This window comes from Nyctereutes procyonoides, unplaced genomic scaffold, assembly GCF_905146905.1.
Source record: "Nyctereutes procyonoides isolate TBG_1078 unplaced genomic scaffold, NYPRO_anot_genome, whole genome shotgun sequence".
Lineage (NCBI taxonomy): Eukaryota > Metazoa > Chordata > Mammalia > Carnivora > Canidae > Nyctereutes > Nyctereutes procyonoides.
In genome coordinates, this window is record NW_026575052.1 from 73,618,593 (window position 1) to 73,642,489 (window position 23,897).

The following is a 23,897-nucleotide window of genomic DNA, read 5'->3' on the forward strand; positions in this document are numbered from 1 at the left end:
GAGAAATGGTTTTCCTTTGCATAGAAGAAAACTATAGAGAATTAAGAAGAAAGCTCATAAATTTCACCCCTCTTTTTTCTAGAAAAGGGGACTGCAGCTTTTTAATTTTATTTATATTTATTTTAATTCATTATATATTTATACTATTTATAAAATATATATTGCTTATGCTTTTATGTATATTTATACATTAAATATATAATTTATACAATAAATATATATAATATACATAGTAAAATAAAAACAAAAGACATCGAAGCAAAACAAAAACCCTAGATTTTTCATAGTGAAGCAATATGAACCAGATATATTATTAGGCTAGAAGCAAGGAAAACAGTAAGTTATAACAAAGATGATCAACTGAAATAAAGGATCCTGAGGGAAACTAATTAACACTAGATTAGAGCCCCACAACACATACAAAATACCTACAGCAAAAGGGTTTTTTTTGTTGTTGTTAAAATTCAACAATCTCTATATTATAGCTCTCCCAATATACAAACTTAAAAAACTAGAGAAGTATACCTAGATTGAATTTTGCTCATTCCAATTTTGAAAATGATTGCTTTTTTATATCCATCAAAGATTTCTACTGACTTATTTGGCATGAATTTAATGATTCAAAATTTACAGTAGCTTTCTTAGTTTTGTGTTCCCTCCTTTTCAATGAAAGCTACATTTTCAGAAAGCGCTTATCACTATTTTTATTTTTTGCTGATTAATGGAAATAATAAAACCCTTTTCACTGCATTAACTGAAATGAGTGGTAACTAATAACCCTAAAATAAAAGGTTTGATGGCAAAATCACGTATCTCACAAAATACATCAAAAGTAATTTTATAAAGGCCCTTGCTGTGGTGTGTTGCTATTCATCATTCTAATTTGTTTCCATATTCATGAGCAAATTGGTAAAATTTACCACCCTTTGGCATGCCAACTTCCAGAGTAGTTCAGTTGAAACATATATCACTAACAAACTTTATCAATTACTATTACAGATAAACCAGAAGAATATTACATTAGTTTCTCAGTCACCAAAAAATGTCAATATTTTTAGAAGACTGAGACACATAAATACATAAGTTAAAGACTTTTTTGAGACTTAAATACGTTCTCAAAGAAAATTATTAGGAAGAGCAATATCAACAATTGAAAGGTTTTCCTGTGTAAATGACCAGTTTACCTTAGTTACCACCATGAACTGATTCATGGACACTCATAAGGAATAGCACAGAAATTTGGAAAGATGCTACCTTCTCATAACTCATGGAATTCACCCATTTTTCTGTGGGTAAGAGTTCCCAAATGTAGGTCCCTAATAACTTCTTCATAGTGTCTTGGCTCTATTTTTCCTAGAATTCCTTCTCCATACTATCTAGCATATCACCACCCCCCCACACACACACACATACACACACACTTCAAATCATTCAATCTAGATCCCATGGTCTCTGGAATCATATTAAAATAGTTGCCATGAGTTCTAAGGGCCAACACTGACTGGCCTTTGGTACCTCACAGTTTTCCCTTCCCATTTTCTGTTCTAGCCAGTCTTATAGATCATCTTTTATTTCCTTGTAATTGCCACCGTTAAGCCTTGGCTCTGGTACTGCTACATCGTATCTTTTCTGTCACAGTCTCTAATCTTGGTTGGTCATGGCTTCCATATTCTCTCAGCCTTGGTTTACTTTGGTTGGTACTCCAGATATCAATTATGACATAAAGATTTAGGGGCATAAGATTCAGATAATAATTGTATCACTCAGCATCAGAATGATTAAGAATGGCCCAAGAGGAAATCTAGAATTGGAACCCAGGTTTTATGGACAACAAAGGTAATGGTCTTAATTACTGAGATTAAAACAAAGCAATGAAAAGAGTAATACAGAAAGGCATAGTTTTGAAAATTATTATCATCCTTCCTTAAAACACATACACATGACCAAAAAATATCAAAAAAAAAAACAAACATAAAAAGCACTAGAATTGCATGACATGCTTTGAAGGTAAATAGTTATATATTCAATATAATTACTCCTGGATAATTGGATCCTTATTTTGTCTCAGTACGGTATATAAAACAGGCATGGGGGAGCTAAAGAAAAGTTTTATTTGTTCATTCATCCAGTTGACAATCATTTACTTAATACCTCATATGTGCCAGGCCCTAAGTCAGAGGCTGAGGATAAAACAGTCAAGAAGTCCTACCCAGTTCTCTGCACCTCAGTGGCTCAGTAGGTTAAGTGTCTGCCTTTGGTTTAGGTCATGATCCCAGGGTCCTCAGATATAGTCCGGATTCCAGCTCCCTGCTCAGGTGGGAGTCAGCTTCTCCCTCCACTCCTAACCCCCTATTCCTGATCTCTCTTCCAATTAAATAAATAAAATCTTTAAAACAAACAAAGAAGAAGTCCTACCCAGTTCCTTCATTCAAGGAGTTCCCAAAGTGGTGCAAGGAAATGTCACATAGGGATAAATAATAGGACTAGGTAGAGGCAGAGTAGGGACCAAGAGAGGCCACCTAACTGAGCATATAGCACTAATACTGATTCTTTTAAAGGAACAACCGAAATTTAGCCAGATGAGACCTTAAGTCATGAGAGCACAAGTGATGGGTCAAAATATAGGTAGAAAGCAAAACCGAGAAGGACTTTGTGATTATTGGAAGGATACTTAAATTGGGAGAGAGGAAGGATCTAGAAAACAGGACAGTTTTCTTGCTGGGTGACTGGTAGACCACAGTGCCACCAACTGAGAAAAAGAGTATAAAACAAAGAGCTATTATGAGTAAGTGTGAAAAAACTAATTACTTAAGTATTCTTTAACTACAAAATAAAAAATAAATAAATAAGGACGAACTTGAATTGTATATGCACTATGGGACTCTTCTGCAACCTGAAAGGCTAACAGAACCCTAGACTTTGTCACAAAAAGCCACGGTGAACAAAAGCCAACATAATATTGAAACGATGGTGTAATTACCATACTTTGCACATTATCTTGTCTGAGATCTCATCTCTTAAGCAATATTTCATGTAAAAGGAGAAAAGGTTCAGGAAACTTGTCATGTGATTACTAATTAATAGTCTGGGAAAAATACAAAATAAAAGCTCAGAAGTGAAATTTTCAAGAGCATGCATGACATAAATAAAATCAACTGACTTTGCTCATTCCTTTATGCTCTGTGGAAAGGAGTGAATTATTTGAAAGGAGAAATGGTAATTTTAAGACAAGCAAGCGACATACGACTTCTTCATATGGGGGAGGATAAACGTATGAAACATTCTTTAACGAGTTTGTAGAAGGATATAAATAGATTCCAGGTGGTCTGGTGCAAATTTATGGCAGATACAGCGATATATGACTGTGACCTTTAAAACCACATCACATTCTCCCACAACATGCCCCATGAAATTACTGCTGGGAACAAACTATCAGACTCAATCAAGGCTATCATCCCAGATTTCTTTCTTTTTTAAAAAAAGATTTTATTTATTCATTAGATGGAGAGAGAGAGAGAGAGAGAGAGAGAGAGAGAGAGGCAGAGACATAGGTAGAGCCAGAAGCAGGCTCCCCATAGGGAGCCTGATGCGGCACTCGATCCTAGGACCCCAGGATCACGACCTGAGCCAAAGGCACATGCTCAACCACTGAGCCACCTAGGTGCCCTGATCCTCCCAGATTTCTAAGTGTGTCTGCACCTCTTATTGCTTCTTCTACATATTTTTCTTATGCCTACTGCTATCTGTTTCAGACTAGTTATTATGATCTCTGCTAATTCTTTTTTAATAATACAGGAATTGTAATCCTAAGAAAACAATATTCCAGTTTAACTTGTTTGCCTATTTCTCAGTGGTATTATAATGATAAATTAATTTGCCAATGTCTGCAAGACATTGAAGACAGAAACTTCCTAATAAGAGGTAAGTATATGGAGTGGGCACATTTATCATCCTAAAAGCCATTTTTAAAAATGTCATTAATAAAAACTGTGTTTTTGTTTTGTTTTGTTTTAAGACAACTTCTCATATACAGCAATAAAGCTATACTTTCCTGGTTCCCCCAAGTCTTTATTTGTATAAGACATAATCCTGGGGAAAAGCTTGGCAAGAAAATTAGTAGTAACACAATTTTAAGTAATTGCTGATTCTATGAGCTCATGATAGCAGAAGGTCTAAAGAATTTCGGGGTATTCATTTATTTGAGAATGAGTTCATGAATCAATCATTAATTTGTATCTAATTTATTTTAACATTCTATTTTTAATCATTCAAATAATCTTACGTTTGAGGGGCACACATTTGTTTCTTGAGGCTGTCAAGTAGGTGGGATATTATTAATTATTATTATTATTATTAACAAAATGAGATCTGTATTATTTTTCCCCAAAACATTTCAAAAAGTAAATCAAATAAATCTTGAGATATATAATTTTCTGGTTGTTTATTTATGTCAAGGCTTAGCTTTGACAGGTATTATAAAATTTAAGAAAAACATATATTTTGGTCTATTTATATGGATATTTATAGTGATACTGGCTTTCATCTGGAATACCTGAGTAAATGATCTCATTTCCAGTAAGACTTATATCTCCAGTAAATAAAAATGATTAGATAATCATTCTTGTTAGGATAACTTTTTGCAGATAACTATGAATAAGCTTAGTTTCTTAATTGTGATATGATACATTCTTCCACAATGCACAAAACAATTAAGTAATTTTCTTGAACCTGGATAAAGTACACATAAAACTCATTCACCTATAAATGCTTAGAGTAGATTATTGGAGACTTACTGCTTTACTAAGCACAAAACACACATTTTATAATCTTCTTTTAATGGAGCTAGATAAAGCTTTATTTTTCCATTTGCAATGGTTCTTTCCTAATTTTTAATGACCTACCATGGTTTTGGAGTCAGAGAGACTTGAAACTATGTCCCAGCTTTGGTGCTTAGTAGCTGTGCATGATTTCATAATTTAACTTTTTTAAGCCACAGTTTGCTCATCTATAGTCAAGACATTTCTTCAAAGGTTTATTATAAGGATCAAATGGCCAAAGAACATGTGGACCTTCATTAGCATTGTCTCAATGATGGTGAATATTGCATTACACAAATGAAGGTGTCTAGCATAGCAACAGTTCCTTGAATCTAGTTTCCTAAACAAAAATAGCTCCCTATTTGATTCCTAACAAATAGCTGGAACTGATGTGATATATGTTGTCTATACATGTTGATATATTAATGAAGGTAAACTGCTTTACTGAGAGAATCAATCACAATTAGATATTACATTTCTGAGCAATGTTATGATATTCTCATTTTTGTTATATTGAAATAATCATAACTACTGGTGTTAGAGAAATGGAATTATATATATGTAATATATATATATATATATATTATGCTAAGTATTTTGCCTGTATTTAGCAAGTACAAATGTCAAAATTAGAAGATGGAGGCAAGATAAGGAACAGGATATTTGCATAATCAGAGAGTATCTTGCAAAAGATACTTGATCATTATAAAAGGGAACGCAAATATCTTTACAGTGAAAGAGCAAAATCTAGGGGATATCACCTGAAGCAGGTGATCAAAGTTAAAATCACCAGTAATAAGACATATGACACCATGTATCTCCTGATATGGTGCACAGTGAAGGACAAAAAAAAAAAAAAACATTTCTGTGATACCACAAAAAGTGATTTTTGCCAAAAACAGATACCCGTGTTAAAACATGAAGAAACAGTAGACAAACCCCGAATCAGAGACACTGTATGAAATAACTGGCCAATATTCTTCAAAAGTGTCAAGTTCATGAAAGACAAAGACTAAGGAGCTATCATAGATTGAAAGAAGCTAGGAGATTGAACAAATACATGCAATGTAGGTCCTAGATTGGATTCTGAATAAGAAACAGATGGTTTGGGGACAGTTAACAAATATGACCAAGGCCTACAGATAAGTTAAGAGAATAGGACCAGTGCTGATGTTTTGGTATCAATAATTGTACCATGAGTATATAGGATGTTAACATTTGGGGAAGTTAGGTGAAAGCTATATGGCAATTCTTTCAGTATTTCTTGAAAGTTTTTTTAATAATCCTGAAACTATTAAAAAAAAATCTTTACCAAAAAAACAAGTAATAAATTCAAACCACCAGAAGTCATAGAGCCAGGATTTCAATCCACATATGTTTGACTTCAAAACTCTTGAGTTTTGACCACTGTATTATTCTATCCTCCTTCTTTTATACCAGGTGCTTCTTTTCCTACCTGTTATCAGACCTTCCATCATTGTGTTTTCTACCTGGGACTCTTAGTCAGTCATTCATGTTTTCGTTCTTAGTACACAAACATTTCCTCTAAAATGTAATAATAATAAGACATAGTCAGAAGGCTCCTAGATGCATGAGGCCAAAGCCATACCAAAAGAAAATCTGAAAAACACAATAGTATTCTTAGATGAAACTTGCAATCACAGGGCCTGGACTGACAGAGCTGTGCTGGTAGTGAGCATGCGCCACTGACACCTGAGGGCCACACACAGGTCCCTTCTCACCAGACATGTGCACAACCTGAATGCCTTTTGTTTTTTCCCCACAGTTGGGGTGTAGATGCTTCCCTAGTAGATTTCGTACCCTCCAAGGACAGATCCAGGGTCCTATTTTCTAAACTTATGGACTTTTTTTTTTTAATTCTCTATGGTAATTGCCTGTCACTGGTTTATTCACCTAGTTCACTGAAATCGATCCCCTCACAAAAGTAACATAAACTGAGACAGTACAGTGACGTAAAAGTAAGTATATACACTTGTATGTATGTAGATGTAGAAATAGAAAAATTTAAATGGACAGGTTTTCCCGATAAGCAACTCTTAAAGAGAGAAAATGGGCAATGGAGAGGCATATACATGTAGGCAGCAGTGATACAAACTTCTTCTGGTATCCCCTAAGATAAAATCCTGCTTCTAGGCCATAAATGAGCTAAGTGTATTCCAAAAATAAAATAGCAGCAGTGGGCAGTATAGCATAACATTTTTACTATGTAGAATTTTTGTTTTTGTAAAAATGCAATGTTAACCAACTCACATGCTAGAAGAAGTGGACAGGGCATGGTTGTTAATCCAGCAACTAGAAACACTAGATACTTAATTAAAAGATCAAAATGTTCATGGAAAGGGACTAATCAATATGTAAATATACAGACCAGAGACTGGCTATTCCTTTTAGAAATAAATCCCATCAATTGAATTGATTTTCTGAGTTGGAAATTCTAACTGCTTCAGCACTTTTTTCATAAGAGAACTAAGAACTTAATTAACCCTGCATATTGAATGACACTCTGCATGGGACTACTCCTATAGTAGGAAAAGAAATGTAAACATGGTGCATTATCTGATACTTGTTCAAATGAACTAGAGATTAAGTGCACTATCACCGTGTCTTTTGACCTCTTGCATTTCATGGTTCCCAGCAAACATTTGGCTTGTGGTTGCTTGCTTATATCTGCACTTTTTGAGAATTATTCAAAGTAGTTTGTGTGAATATTTACCATCCAGGCAGGGTGTACAGCAACACTATTCAGGGGCATAGAGAAGAATAACAGGATGTTATAAAGAAGCCCTTGGAGGGTAGGTGGGAGGAGAGTGAGAACCAGAAACTACTGCATTTTTCACACTATTCTAGAAGCAAGACAACGGGTCCCTCCAGGCATCACAAAATGAAGTGTACATGAGAATCACCTGGGGTTCTTGTTAAAATTCAGATTCTGATTCTGTAGGTCTGTGGAGAAAGGGGCTGAAATTCTGCATTTCTAACATGCTCCCAGGGCTGCTGATACTGCCTCCAGGACCCCACTTTGAGCAGCAAGGCTCTAAGTCACGTAATGGTCTTTGAAACACTAAAAACATTGCTGTAAGGAAACTTTAGCAAGCGTGAAATGTGTTAAAAGGGTAAATAGACTACATTCTGGATAACATCGTTTTGCTTTGCCTGGTAACACTTACATGGCCTAAAATTTTCCATTTTAGGAATTGAAGCATAGAAGTACCTGCTAGCCAGGCTCCTAAGCAGTGATTTGTGGCAATGGTATACCAAGGACAATGACACTCTTGTTACGTCCTTCAGTGGTGATCCTCAAACAAGGCAGGGCAGGGCAGGGCAGGAAAAATACTCCTATGGATTTATCTTCTGCGGTTTGAAAAGACCCTCTCTTGCCTCAGTTAATTACAATCTATCTTCCCTTCTTTCTTGTCAGCCGAAAATAGCTGTTCTAAAACAGCTAAATGTTTGCATGTTGATTGTCAGCATCAGTATAACGGACATCTCTAGCACTATGCCAATCATGGAGTTAAGCACTGCATGGATGTTAAATCATTTACTACTAATGACAACCTTAGAAGGTAAGTACTATTATCATTCCATTTTATAGGTGACAAAAGTGATGAACAGAAAAAAAATAATGCACTCAAATCACCCAGTAGTGGTTGGCAAAGTGGGATCTCAAATCCAGGCAGCCTGTTTCTAAGTCTATATATTTAAACATGATATCAAATCTTTTGACTAGCGTGTTAGGATTTGGCATTCAATGAAGGTCAAGTTTATCAGAAGAGTAACTACATAATTCAAAATTTGATTACAGGTTAAAATTGAAATGTAAGCCAAGTTAAGTTTTACCTTTTCATCTTCCTCTGTTAATTTCTCTTTTTTAACTTTTTATTTGGAAATAATTTCAGGGGCACCTGAGTGACTCAGTGGTTGAGCGGTCTGCCTTCTGCTTAGGTTGTGAACCTGGGGTCCTGGAATCAGTCCTGCATCTGGCTCCCTGGAGGGAGCCTGCTTCTCTCCCTCTGCCTATGTTTCCACCTTTCTCTGTGTGTCTCTCATAAATAAATATATAAATATTTTTTTTAAAAGGAAGTAACTTTGAAGTTACAAAAATAATACGAATAAGCCTCTATATCAGTTTTACAGATTCACCAATTTTTAACATTTTGCCGTATTTGGCAACTTCTGGATTTTTCAAAAGTTGTATACAAAATGATGACTCCCAACACAGCTTCTGGGAGCTGCTCCCTTAGGAAAACCTACCCATCTCTACAGTCTACCCTGCAGGGGAATAGGACTTGGGTGCCTAACCTTTGGTGCATTTATCAGCAATGAACCTTACTCAGCATTTCTTCTCAGATAGCTGCTACATAAGAAATTCCTGGAATTCATCACCAACTTAGTGGCTATAGGTGGTTCACTTCTATTCCTCTTGGCATTTTAACAGAGCACTTCGAGAAGAGAAAAAAAGAGACACTCACTTTCTGAAACCCAGACACAGCAGAAATTCTAATGGGTAGCCAATTTAGAAACAAACCATGTGAGGTTTTGGCTATTTTCTGTAGGGTAAGCAATAGGTTATAATTTGGTAAGAAAAATATAAAAAAATAAAGATAATGAAAATTAGTATAACCAATATGTATTTTTAAAGATTTATTTATTTATTTTAGTGGTGGGGGGAGAGAACATGAGCAGAAGGGGCAGAGGGAGAGAATCTCAAGCAGATTCCATGCTGGGCACGGAGCCCAATGCGGCCTTGATCTCACGACCTTGAGATCACAACCTGAGCTGAAACCAAGAGTTGGATGCTTAACTGACTGTGTCACCCAGGTGCCCGGGTATAACCAATATTTTTTAAAAATTCTAAAATATAAGCTTGTTCAATAAATCTCAGTCCCAAAAAGTCTTAAATCTTTTTATCTTTTATTAGTTCAGATTTTTCATAAGAATTAAGTTTATTTGTTTTTAGCAGTATTCACTCTTAAAGAATATTATATTTGATGTTTTGCTAACTTTTTTGTTATAAAACATTTCCCTGCAAAAGAGTCCTGTGAATGCCTTATCATTTTACAACTCCAGACTGTTCTGTAGTCATCTTTTCTATAATTGTTATTAAATCTTCATGGGCTTATGGAAAGAGCTCAGAAAAGATGATCAAAAATAGGTTGGAGAAGAGAATCTAGAAGGAAAGACAAGAGTAAATGGATTTACCTATTCCACCTGAGACATGGCTGTGAGGTCCCATTTTAGTAGCTTTATAATTATGAAAGATTAATGTGAATGAGATCTTCCAAGAAGGCTTCACAGAAGACTCAAGTGTTTGCCTCACTTGTGACTTTGAAAGCTGAGCAGAGATTTATCTATCTAGAATTATTTTACAGCCATCACTGGTCACAGAGAATGAATGATGTTATCTCCTATGACTCTAATTTTACACAAATAATGGTAGCCATCCACTAAAGATATAATATGGAGAAATAAGATTAAATTGAATTAACAGTTGATGAACCCAAGTATGATTTTTTTAAAGTATGTTTTTGATTTGGAAAACTAAGACTTGTTACACGCATAAAAACTGATCACTGTGGGTTTCATAAAGTTATCTCTAAGATTCTCCAGAATCCGTTCTAGGTTTCAAATGGTTCCTAGACTCAGGAAGGGTCTCAATGCTCACTTAAATAATTACTAATATACATCTATTTAGATAATCATATCAGTAAAACAAGTATACTAAACTCAGAGCGTTAGGTGAGCCTAAGGAATGTTTAATCTGTTTTATTAGAGCCTTCAGCAGGAGAAGGAATAGATCTTTCCATATATTTATTTACTGGCTCTATAGCATGTGGACCAACTCATTTCCCTGGGATGCAGAAGAACAGGACTCGGCTATTCTAATCTCGTGTGAGTTTCATGGAATAGAACAGGATATGCCTTTACTTTCCATAAAAGTCCCTCAAATAATACTTTCTTCAGGACAGAGAGAATTATTCTCAGAATAATAATAATAATAATAAAATGAACTAATTACACCAAAATTTAGTTAGAGAGACTCACGGAGACACAGCTCATTCTAGTCTGTTATTAAAAGAGAGGAAAATCCTAAAAACAAAGCAAATAAAAGACAACTATGAGGGTCTTGCTAGAAATGGAGCGACTCAAACAATGGAAAGGAGTAACTTTGTTCCACCAGCCAAAGCAAAAATAGATGAAAACAACTTACTGTTAGTGTGGATGGAATTCGGGCAAAATGTGTGGTCTAGATAGCAGCCTAATCATGATAGCAAATTAAATTGACTTTTGAGTTAATCATTTAGAAAAATGAAAAAACTCATTTCAACAGATTTTCTGATGCACAGGAAAAAATAAACCTGGGCAGTGTAAGACAACAACTGATTCAGGCACCACAGACATCCAAATTTAGCCCTGCCAACATCAACATTATACTAGTAATGAAAGACCCATGGAAATGCTAGTTGAAATGATGTTACTTTCCTGGACAAAAAAGAGAGAGAGAGAGAGAGAGAGAGAGAGAAAAAAGAAAGGAAAGAGAAAACTTAATCTATAAAAAGCAGGGGAGGGCAAAGTGTGAAGGAGAGAGACTCTCAAGCAGACTCCCTGATGAGCAGCGAGTTCAGTGCAGGGCTCCTTCTCAGGGTCCTGAGATCATGCATGACCTGGGCCAAATTCAAGAATCAGACACGTAACTGAGCCACCCAGGTGCCCCAACTTAACTTTTTTAAATGAAGGTTTCTGTTTATATTCATATAGTCTGAGGATCTTCATGGAGAACAGTCCAATTTTCAAATTTAAAAAAAAAGGCCACGTCAAAGAACATACAAGTTCCATAGAAAACCTTACCTGCATTATGACAGAGATATAAGAATTTCATTTTGCTGGGGTTTCTTATATAAGGAATCAATCTTCCTACCAACAGATAGAAGATTTTTTAGTTAAGAGTATGTTTTATGTTTGGCCAAGAGCACATTGGCATTTCCTTGGCCAAAAAAAAAAATTATGGAGATACAATATAGATATACAATATAGATATAGATGATATAGATATAGATATCTATCTATCTATAATCTATTTATTGGATACTCTTGGAAAGTACTTGGGAATTAACTTATTTGGGGGTTATTTTTGTTATAAAGAATGAGTACTCTCAAATAGCACTGCCTTACAATATTATTTTTATTTGATATTTGCAGTGTACTTTCATATCCATTTCATTTTTATTCTTAAAATAGCACTAGAAGGGAGTCAAGGCAGGCATTTTTCTCCTTTCTTTCCGGTTATAAAATTGAGGTACAGAGAGGCCAGAAACCAAGAAAATGAGTTTTGAGGCCAAGGTTTCATGACTTCTGTGACCTTGGATTCCTTCCACCAGGACAGTGGTACTTCTCTAGGAGTTGTGAATCAGAATTTCATAAACTGTGGTTTCAGAAAACAAATAATTCTAATTTGTCTAGTTGTGGAATCAAACTTTGTACCCAGAAACAAATTAAATAACATGGATATAGAAATACAGAAGAAAATATCAAAACTGTGGAATCTGAAGGTCCACACAGGGAAAAAGAAACAAGTCGGACTGCTTCCTAGGTTTATGGTCAGAAACGTCTAGATGTGTAATCTGACAACTGACTGACTTTGCATAAAGGACAAAAAATCCAAATAATTACCAGTATTTGAATATAAAGTGTCTGGCTCATTGCTTGCCATATGGTAGGAGTTGATACAAATTTTCACTATCCTTTGTCTAGAAAACATGCTTCTTACTTTAATCTGTCAAAGTTAAAACTAAGTTTTAACATCTGCTTTTTTTTGCAATAATGATTTAAGAAATGTTATTCAAACCAAAAAGGACAATGGGGAGACTGTAATCAAATTATAGCATACATATGTAATATACATACTAATGAATATGGCTTACGTTCTAAAAGGAAAAAGAAATCAGTGTGTTTCAGCTTGTGAAGCACTTGAAGCAAATGATTTCTAAGTTGTTCTCTGCCCTCAAATTATAAGATATTATTGCAGATAGGAGAAAGGAGTATGCTCTTACTTCAATTCTACTCTCTTCTTACTAGAATATTAATCTAAGATTCCAAAATGCTGTTTAGACCCCATTTATAAATGATGGTGGTGGAGGGGAAAATACTTCTTTAAAAAATTATGCTTGGTGGCTCAGCAGGTTAAGTGGCTGACTCTTGATTTCAGCTCAGGTAATTACATTGGGGTCATGGGATCAAGCCCCCACCCAACCTAGCTCCGTGTTCAGGGAGGAGTCTCTCTCACTCTCTATCTCTGCCCCTCTCCCATTTTGTGTGCCTGTGTGTGCATGTGCTCTCTTGCTCTCTCTAAAAATAAAAAAAAAATCTTTAAAAAAAATCATGCTTCCAATCAGACACTCCTTTACATTCCTCTGAGCCATTCTGAAGCAGCCTGGAAAGGGGAGGGAATCTACATCTTCAGGGATGCCCAATCTCTAGCTTTCTCATTTGCCAACGCTGGATTAGTTAGGCAAATGCTCCTGTGTCTGCCCCTGGATATATATTTCTTTTATTTTTTTCTTTTTTGTCCAATTTGTTGACAGAATGTATGTTTTTGGTCATGAAAATTAAACCATTTGGTGATAAGATCTGAGAAACTCCCCTCTTCTCTTGGGGCTTAAATTTAAGTGCTGTTTCCAGGTAAATTACCACAGAGCTTTGCAGCGAGGATTATGACAATTATGACATCAACAAACCTAATTAATTAAGTGGATGTGTTGTTTCCCATTTGCCATTTTCCCTTGGGCTAAATAAAGCATCTTAGTAACACCACAGGGGAGAAGAGTGGCCTAGTGGTACTCAGGGTGTGTGTATGTGTCCTGCGAGGGTAGGAGGGAGGGTGTTTATGGACACTATGGTGCCCTCTGCTCATAATATGCTACATTGATATCTTAACATTACAATTTTGTCATCATCTCTAAAAACCTGATTCTGCTCCCAGGAAGGCATAATAGAAATGAATAGACTGGAAAGGTGGGGAGGCCAACTCAGGATATTCTAAAACATGAATCACCCTTTACAACTTGGAAACCTCTTACTAATATTTAACAATCACACTTTAAAAAGCAAGAATGTTAGTAGAAAAAAAATTAAAATATTCTATTAACTAAATTTATAAGTTCTAAAATATGAAACCTACTTAAATTAAGGGCTCTAAATGACAATTTTTTCCAGGGGAAAAAAAGAAACAAAGATATATTATCAATTCTATTATGGTAAATGACATGTGTACCTAGGTATGCATGTGTGTGTATGTGTGTGTTCTGTTGATAGTGATAGGAAAAATGGGTAAAGGATCAACTTCTAACTCTAAGAATAATGTTCGATGATAGGCTAAAATTCTTGAATCGAAAAAAAAAAAAAACAAGTGATGACAATGACAGAGTAGCTAAAATAAAGGTTTCTACCAATGATAAGTATTTAAAATTCTATGCATGGAATACCAGATAAGTTACGAGCAAAAGCTCAAGCATTTGTGTTTAAGCCAACTTTTGGTGTTGAAAGCAACAGTGTCATTCCCATGCTAACAGTAAGAAAAAAAGATGGTTCATTATAGCATAATTTTTCTTGAGACTAATGAGAGAATTGGAGCCACATGACAACAAAGCAAACCCAAAGAGAAAAAGAAATATTCTTCAAGAAAAAACAAGACACATGAACTGCTGCACTTTGGGAGATCCCGGGAAACGATAAAGTGTGTAAGCAGAAATCCACTAACAGTTTCACTGATAATCTTTCTTTGCCTAGAGATTTTATCCATAGTGGCTGCTACAACAACTGGGTCAATTTATGGAAACTTCAGTTGGATGCACTCAACATTTGAACATCTACAAAGGGCATTTTACATGACTAAGTGCTGTAATATAGTAAGGAAATTGTCAAAAGCAAGAAATTTCTGGTAAATATTGTCCTAATCTAATCTTTCTCATTTTCTCTTCTTTTGAAAATCTATTCTAAATCCACAAGTGAATCATTTCTGAATCTGTCATCTTGCCTGGGATTGCCTGAATATGGAAAAGAAAAGGGATGATGTAATTTAGTAGGTGAGATGGCTCCTTTGTTTACTTCTCAGGCTCAGAAAACATGTGCCCCACACTGACAGTTCAAGAAATCATCTTATGGTGAGTTATAATTAATTTTCATTTTAACTATTAGGAGTTGATTTTCCAAAATAGTAGAGTGTGTATATATATACAATTAAGGTTGTTGGCTAAAAATTTTGGTATAACCATCAAATTGGTGCCTCTTGAAATCACATAAGCCATTGAGTCTATTAGCTCTAGTTTTATCTTTAATTCCATAGTGGCCATCACATTTGAAAGGCTCAAGTTGCTGTGTTTTTATTTTAAGTCATATTAAACTGCAAGGGCATGATTTCTTTTCTTTTCTTAAAGATTTTACTTATTTATTCATGAGAGACACACACAGAGAGAGAGAGGCAGAGACACAGGCAGAGACACAGGCAGAGAGAGAAGCAGGCTCCACGCAGGGAGCCCTATGAGGGACTCTATCCCGGGTCTCCAGGATCACACCCCGGGCTGAAGGTGGCGCTAAACCGCTGAGCCACCCAGGCTGCCTGCAAGGACATGATTTTATTGATGGTAAGATCACAGGTATTATCCATGAGAGCAAAACTAAATAACTTTTGAAACGTTAAATCAGGCATTTATTAGAAAATGACTATCAAAAACTGCTGGAACCAAGTGGGATACAGTTTACACACATATTTTGAGTGTGGGCTTGGGTGCCTATGCTGACATCTGAGTCTCATCACTAAAGACTGGAGACCTTTAGGCAGGTTGACTTTTCCAACACTCAGTTCTCTCATCTGCAATACCAGGATGGCAATAATATTTAAATGATAGAGAAGATGCTGTGAAGATTGAAAAGCTAACCCATGTAAGCATGCAGCCTGACAGGTAGAGTAGGATACCAATGACCTGTAAGTTAAGTGAGGCCTATATTAATATCCTGCCATTCCCCACTATACCCAGACACAGAAACTACACCTCATTACATAGTTACATTTCTCATTTAAAGAACCAGAGCTGGTATAAAATAAACTCAAGCTGAAAACATGTTCGGAGATTTCCAGATTTAATTTTTTTCCTTTATATCAAACTTCTGCCTGGAGATACATAATTTGACCTACATATGTTATCGGAATCATAAATGTTTCTGGTGAAATATTTTTCAGGCCAAGAAATTAATACACCCATGTAAATGGGAGATACCGAATTCCTGTCATTTTTTTTTTTTTGAATTCCTGTCATTTTTTAAAAAAATGTTCTCTTGGGATCCCTGTGTAGCTCAGTGGTTTAGTGCCTGCCTTCAGCCCAGGGCGTGATCCTGCGGTTCTGGGATCGAGTCCCATGTCGGACTCCCTGCATGGAGCCTGCTTCTCCCTCTGCCTGTGTCTCTGCCTCTCTTTCTCGTTCTGTGTCTCTCATGAATGAATAAAATCTTTAAAAATACTAAAATAAATAAAAATGTTCTCTCGATTCATAGATTACAAGAAAACTTAAAATTATCCAAGATCAATCTTGACTTTGAATATTCAACTCATTTTACTAGGGAAATTAATGGTAAATTAATTTATTTAAGTAATTATTAGTTAAATGGATGGTGGCTTCTTAGTTAAAATAATTCTTACTCATTTTTTCGAGGATATTCTATGCAATCATTAATCTAAATTTCAACTGCAGAACTAAATAATAAAAAGTGATCACAACAAACAACACTGATATGCCAATTAAAGCAAAAAAAATTACATCAGAAAAAGAAACTCAAAATGCCAAAGCACTTACTGCAGCTTGCCGATGAGTATTGGACAATATTCCGTGAATCTTCACTTTGTCCTTTTCCATTTGGTCTATGTTCACCCACAAACTCCGACTGGCAGAATCAGATGGACCATATATCCGAGATATATAGTAATTATGATCTGTGTCCTCCTATAATAAAAGAATAATGCATATCAAGAATAGAGAGCATGAGTGGGCCTTGAGGATATTATGGTAAGTGAAGTAAAGCAGACAGAAAAGACAAATAGTGTATATTCCTGCTTATATGTGGAATCTAAAAAAAGCTGAATTCATAGAAAAACAGAGTAGAATGGTGGTACCAGGGGCTGTGGGGTGGGGCAAATGAGATGTTGGCTAAAGAATACAAATTCCCCTTTATAAGACAAATATGTTCTGAGGATCTAATCTACAGCATGGTGACTTAGTTAACAATACTATATTATACACTCGAAGGTAGCTAGGAGAATAGATCTCTCACCACAAAAAAAGACATGGTAATTATATGATGTGATGGAGGTATTAGCTAATGCTATGGTGGCAATCATTTTGCAGTATATAAGTATACCAAATCAACAGGATGTACAATTTAAAGTTACACAATGTTATATGTGAATTATATCTTAATAAGGCTGGAAAAAAAGGAAACATTTAAGTCACTATATACCTAATATATATAATTGACAGATTTATATAAACAGAATTCCATTAAAAAAGAAAAAAAAAGTCCTCCCACAAGGAAAGAAAAAAAAAACCCTAGAGATATTGTCCTTAAAATTCTTAAAACCAAACAAAAAGTGATATTACGAAGCTAGACATGTTACTATTCTTCAAAATAGCCAGAGGAGTTAAATAACCTCTAAGGAAAGTGAATTAGATTTAAATATATATAAAATAAGGCTCTTTAGAGGAAATTGTTAAATAAAGAAAACATAGAGGAAAATGTACATTCTGTTTACAATAGTCTTTTTACCATGGTAATTCTAGGGATTTAGTTGCTGCCTAAACAAAATGTTACTTTTGGAACTATTTAGTGCAAACCTGAACTATAATTACTATTGAGTGACAACAAATTCAAACTTCTCCCCTTTAAAACTAGGGCCTGCTCTCAGTTTTAATGATCCTCAGAATGGAAATAATATATTTTTCCCTATAATTTGAGTTATTAAATTCTACTTTTATTTGAATTCTCACTATTGATTATTACCACGGTGCTTGTCACAAAACCTTTAATTTTTATGTTTCTCACTCAGTGAAGATATTTAAATGTTTTAAAAAGGAATATTGCTGAGGACCACCAAGAAAAGTCATATGATTCTTGCCTAACACAGATCGCAATGAAATTTTTTTTACCATAAAATGTAATTGTGCTTATCAATTTGAGTCTGTCAGATAAAATATATTTAAAAACCTTCAGGTATACATAAGGATAATGTTTGGTAAATAGAGGGTATATGATTTTGGACTGTGAATTTCATCTGATGCATTTGTTACTGAAGTGTTAATTAAATAAAATATGATTATTCCTGAAATGTAGTCAAAACAGGAATTCCATGTACCTTTTTACAAGTCATTAGGCTAAAATATATGAAACTTATTGTATAAAGGAATATTCTAAGCAGTATTCTAAATAGATTTTGTCCCATGACTAACAGAAAAAGTATGACCTTAAATCTTGAGGACAGTGATTAAGTGTTAACAGATTAAAAAAAAATCTAGGTAAACCACCAACCTCTAATTAAACTCTAGATATCACATGCAAATTATAAGTGCAACCACAATGAAAGATAAAAAAGTTCTTTAGAGAAAGAAGAAAAAAGAAGATACAAAGAAAGAAGCATGAACAAGATTCCAGGCAGTGCAAAAGAGATTTAATATCCTACTGGTTTTCTAGTACCTCCTTCCAGATCATTATGACACTGACTGCCTGGGTTCGAGGAAGGCAACAAGCATTTGGTTGTGTCTCCAACTTGTATTTGACTCCCTACTGTCTGATGCTTCACCATGGAAGTGTCAAGGTGGGTACCTTCTTTGACATCAGGCGCAAACCATTCTATACATGTCATTCTACTGGCTAGCATAGCTGGTGGGCATCAAAAGCACATAACCTAAAACAACCAATTATTGAGACATGTAAGAGTTTATATATATAGGAGATAATTTCCCTTATTCTGATTGCTGAGATGTGTAGGCTTATGACTTGAAACTACTGCCACCATTTTGCTACCATGAGGAAACTCCGCCTGAAGATAAAGCAAACATAGATAAAAAAAAAGTCATTATCTCTGCATGCAAACAAGCAAAAACACCAAGTACCTGATCCAATGCATTCCATGCTTGCTCACTTACATGAACGATTAATTTTTTTATTGTTAAAACCCTTCAATTGAGTTATTGTCAACCAAAAGACTACGGACATACAAGTTTCCCTAATTTCCAACCAAAAGAGACTTAACTTGAGCAATGTTGAGTAAGGCAATCTTCTCTATAGGTTTATAGATCTGGATAACAAACATCTATCCAAATCTGGTATTCTAGCTAATTACACAGCAGGAATGGAAACTTGTATCTAAACTGCTGTAAATTATCAAGTCTGAATTACAAATGATAATGATTCACTTAATTTTTCAATGAATCACATATAAGGGGGTTTTGAAAAAAAGAGTCAATAAGTTTAAATAAAAATTGTAGTTTTTCTCCCGATTGCTAGTATTACTATAAAGAGTTCAGCAACACTGAGGTCAGAGATGTGATCTTTAGGTGAATTATGTAACAGAGTCTATGATGCTGCCAAATTACCATAAATACCAAATAATATTATCTTTAAAATTACAGACCCTAAGTATAGAGTTCGATATAGTTGTTGCAATTGACATATCTAAAATCACTCTGGTATTTCCCTTAACCCTTAAATTCAAAAAATAGTTTTGAAGTTAACATAAAGAATATCATTATGCTTAAATAATGGATTATCTGCAAAAATATAAATGACTTTTGTCCAGTTTCACTGAAATGTCTAATTGAAAATAATGTTCATTTTTACTTAAATCAGAGCTGCCCAAAATAATGCCACATCTTTGAAAATAGTGAGAAACTAAAGATTAGAGTTTGATGTTTGACTTCTAACAGCCCAAGCTTGCCAAGTTGTCATGACAACTTTTATTCAAAGAACAAGACAATTTATTGTTTACCGAGAATTTAGAGACACAAGTCGTTAAATTCCAGGGAGGGGTGTTTGGCTCAGTTTTTCAAGGAAAGCCATAAAATAGATGTCTGAAAAATGTGACATTTTAGCACTACTATATTATTCAAACCACATCTTGTCCTTTATAGGAGTAATGGTACTTAAAGAGTTGTCAAAAACCACTTCAGGCACAAAGATTTCCCTTTTCTGCTCAAAAGCAAACTATTTCTAACACTATAGAAAATAAAACAAAACACTACTGTGATGTGCCTACTTGCCAATTCATTTAGGAAACCAACTGTTACTGAAAGTAGATGGCACAGTAGGTAGCTATAAATCCTATAAATCCATGCTTCTCAAATATGTCTGCAAATGTGCAGCTATATACAGAGGACATATACCAAAAATACAGAGGGAAAAATCATCATAACTATACCTAACCATTCTGCAACAATCAGTTTATACAATTCCTAATCCATCTTCTATCATTGATGTTTCCTTGATTTTATGATAGGTAATTTTTATGGATGTCTCACACTGTCTTATGCAGTAATAGCATTTGAACTCTAAATTTATTTAACTGAGAACTAAAAAAAACAAAAACAAAAACCAGCAGAGATTATATGAACACTACTGTGCTGCTCATTTGAAATATATAAATACATAAAAAATAATCAAAGTTCTTAGCTAAAGGTATTTAGCATTGAATCAATTGGTTATCTCACAAAGACAGTTTCATAATGCATAAAGGAATATTATAATTTGAATGGTTCTTTATATTATATATGGTTCTCTCTATATATTACTTTCTCACATTCATGAATTCACAAGGACTAAATAATGCATATAAAGGTAAATGTTTAACAATAATATTTTAAAGTATTACTTGTGTGTTAAGTTCCTCAAAAACAAAGAGTTAAAATAGTTCTCTATGTTCTTAAAAAATAATATTGATAGAATATGATACAATCATAAAAGAAAAATAGTGAGCTGGTAGTAATCAGGGAAAAATTACAGAGATGAATTCATTAGTAACAATAAGAAAATGTGCCCCTGGGTGGCATAACCAGTTAAGTGGCTGACTATTGATTCTGGCTCGGGTCATGATCTCAGGGTTGAGATCAAGCCCCAAATCTGGCTCAGTGGAACCTGTTTAAAATACTCTCTCCCTCTGCCTCCCCCCTCAAAAGAAGAGCAGAATAAAAAACAAAAATTTATAAAAGTAATTTATAAAAGTTACTAGTTTAGGACATAGAAAACAGTCTTGAGAAATGCACACGATGAAATGGAAAAGAAAAAATAAATATCTAAGACAGATAATCACATAAATTATAGAAAAAAGAGGTCCTATATATCATATATATGACATATGTAGTGGCATAGAAAAGTTTTTTTAATGTGTTAGAAGAACTATTTTTCTGACGTAAAGAAAGACTTGAATGTATATACTATGTCCCTAGAAAATTTGCAATAGAATTTTGAATATTAAGAAATTCCCTAGTGAGATTTCTCATAGGTTTAAAAAAGAAAAAAAGCAGCAGGGACTTCCACAAGATGGTCATGTAGGAAGAACCTCAACTTACCTCGCCCCATAGACACACAGGATCTACAACATATGGATCATTTCCCTCTGACAAAAATCTGCAAACTGTAGTTAACTGCTTCTCCATAATGAAGGATAAAAAGACAACACTGAGAATGGGTTGGAGAAGCAGAGACATGGTTTCACCAAAATCCCACCACTGGTGTGGAGGCATACAATAAGGAGGGGAGTCTCACCTGCCTAGCGCCTCTCCCGAGGAGTAAGGAGCTGGTGATCCATGACAGGCACTCCAACCCCTGGGATCTGCACCAGAGAGATGAGCCCCTAAAATATCTGGCTTGGATATGTCCAAGGGACCCAAAGTGCTATGGGAATAGCACTATGCTATGCTACTGAGATTCCCTTCTAAAAGTTTAAAGCAAAGTCTCATTTGCCTCCAGACCCAGTGGGGGGAAAAAGGCAGTTTGGCAAGCACTTGGACTGTATGTGAAATTCATTTCCTAATTTAAAAACATCTGCTTGGGGCAGCCCCAGTGGCTCAGTGGTTTAGCGCCGCCTTCAGCCCAGGGTGTGATCCTGGAGACCCAGGATCCAGTCCCACGTCGGGTTCCCAGCATGGAGCCTGCTTCTCCCTCTGCCTGTGTCTCTGCCTCTCTCTCTCTCTCTCTCTCTCTCTCTGTCTCACATGAATAAATAAATAAATAATCTAAAAAATAAAATAAAAACATCTGCTGCAAACATATATAAACAAATAATAAATAAATAAAAGTATCTGCTGCTGTAGAGGCAGGGGATAGCTGAAACTTTCCCTGGAGATGGAGGCACCAGTGAAGGCCATTTTCACATTCTCCACTTATACTGCTAGCACAGGTGGATGAGCTTCAACTGGGTATCGCCTTACCACCTTGCCAAGATATGTGGGGCTGAGTGATGATGGCACTATCTCACTGCCATGCTGAGGCTGGAGAGTGCAGGTGGTTGCAGTGCTCCTCTGCTCCCTGGTTGGGGCAGGTGAGTGCAAATGGTCACAGTGTTCTCCTGCTCCCTAACTAAAGTCTGTGAGAGCAGGTAATTACAACACTTTGCTCCCTATTCCCTGGCTAGGCCTTGTAAAAGTGAGTGGCATTCTCTCATTCCAAGCCTAAAGCTGGCATACACACAGGCAAGGAACTCTCCACTCTCCCACTGCATTCCTAAAGCCCACAGGTGTGGGAGTCAAGACATTTCTGCCACCATCACCACTACCATGATCCCCACCCCCTCCTCTGTCTTTCTGAAGCCAGTCAGCATGCCCTACCCCCTACCCCCTCTAGTTGCCTACCTGAAGCCAATGCAGGCATTCAATTCACACAGCAACCCTCTCCCCTCCTTTGAGGTAATAACCAGAGAGATAGTTCCTGGCAGGCCACCACAACCCAGTCTTCCTGTAAAGAAGACCAATTTACTTAGTCTGGAGCTTAAGCCAGAGAAATAGGCTTCAAGTTTCCACACTTCGGGAGGACAAGGAGGTGCTTCCAAAGAATGTAAGCAGGGAGACACCATCCTTGCACAACCCCATTGGCCTCACTATAGCTTGACAAGACCTCTCTTAGAAAGGAGCTTATATATTCATCTGGAGCCCTGATTTTTACAAAGAGAGGACACCACTAGATCTCCCAGTTTGGAGGCCAGCAGGGACTATGATAATGGCCCCACAGGACTGTATGTATTTGCACACTGTAAAAACTGCTACCTGAGGTTTTGGCTTCTTGTTTCCAGCCAGAAACTAAGTGCTCAATGAGGTTCCTCCCTTTGGAACACTGATGGCTCCTGGCATACTCTCAAAAACAGGGACATATCAGGAATAAATCAGAGGTTTAGACAATCACAAAGAATCAAGAGACGACCAAGAGCTAGGACCAGTTTGAACAAGAAGGTTCATCACCTACACAAGGCCACTTCTTCAGGCTGAGAGAGGTAGCTGTTTCACCTAATACACAGAACCAGAGAGAGTCAAGGAAAATAAAGAGAGAAATATGTTACAAATGAAAGAAAAAGGCAAAACTCTCAGAAAAAGACCTTGATGATACAAAGGATTCTTTATCAAATAGACAAAGAATTCAAAGTAATGGTTGAAAAGTTGCTCACTGAGCTCAGGAGAGGAATGGATGAACATAATGGGAACTTCAACAAAGAGAGAATATAAGAAAATATCAAACAGTAGTCACAGAGTTGAATAATACAATAACTGAACTGAAAGATACACTAGAAGGGCTAGAGGGGCCTAAAAGCAGATTGAATAAAGCAGAAGAATGGGTCCACAAGCTAGAAGACAAAACACTAGAACTCACCCAGACAAAGCAGTTCAAAGTAAAAACAAAACAAAACAAAAATGGCTCACAGGACTTATGGGACAATATTAAGTAGAATAACATTTGCAAGGAAAGATGTTCAACATCACTAGTCATTAGGGAAATGCAAATGAAAACCACAATGAGATATCACCTTACACCTGT

At 35.7% G+C, this 23,897-nt stretch overlaps 1 protein-coding gene across 2 annotated transcripts in view; it reads right to left on the bottom strand.

Moving 5' to 3' along the window:
- PLXDC2 (plexin domain containing 2) overlaps positions 1-23,897 on the bottom strand; it is a 455,308-nt gene that overhangs the window by 214,006 nt on the left and 217,405 nt on the right. For both annotated transcript variants that reach the window (XM_055331385.1, XM_055331384.1), the window contains exon 3: positions 16,682-16,828. In XM_055331385.1, the coding sequence (XP_055187360.1) occupies positions 16,682-16,828 (147 nt within the window). The remainder of the gene's footprint in view (positions 1-16,681; positions 16,829-23,897) is intronic.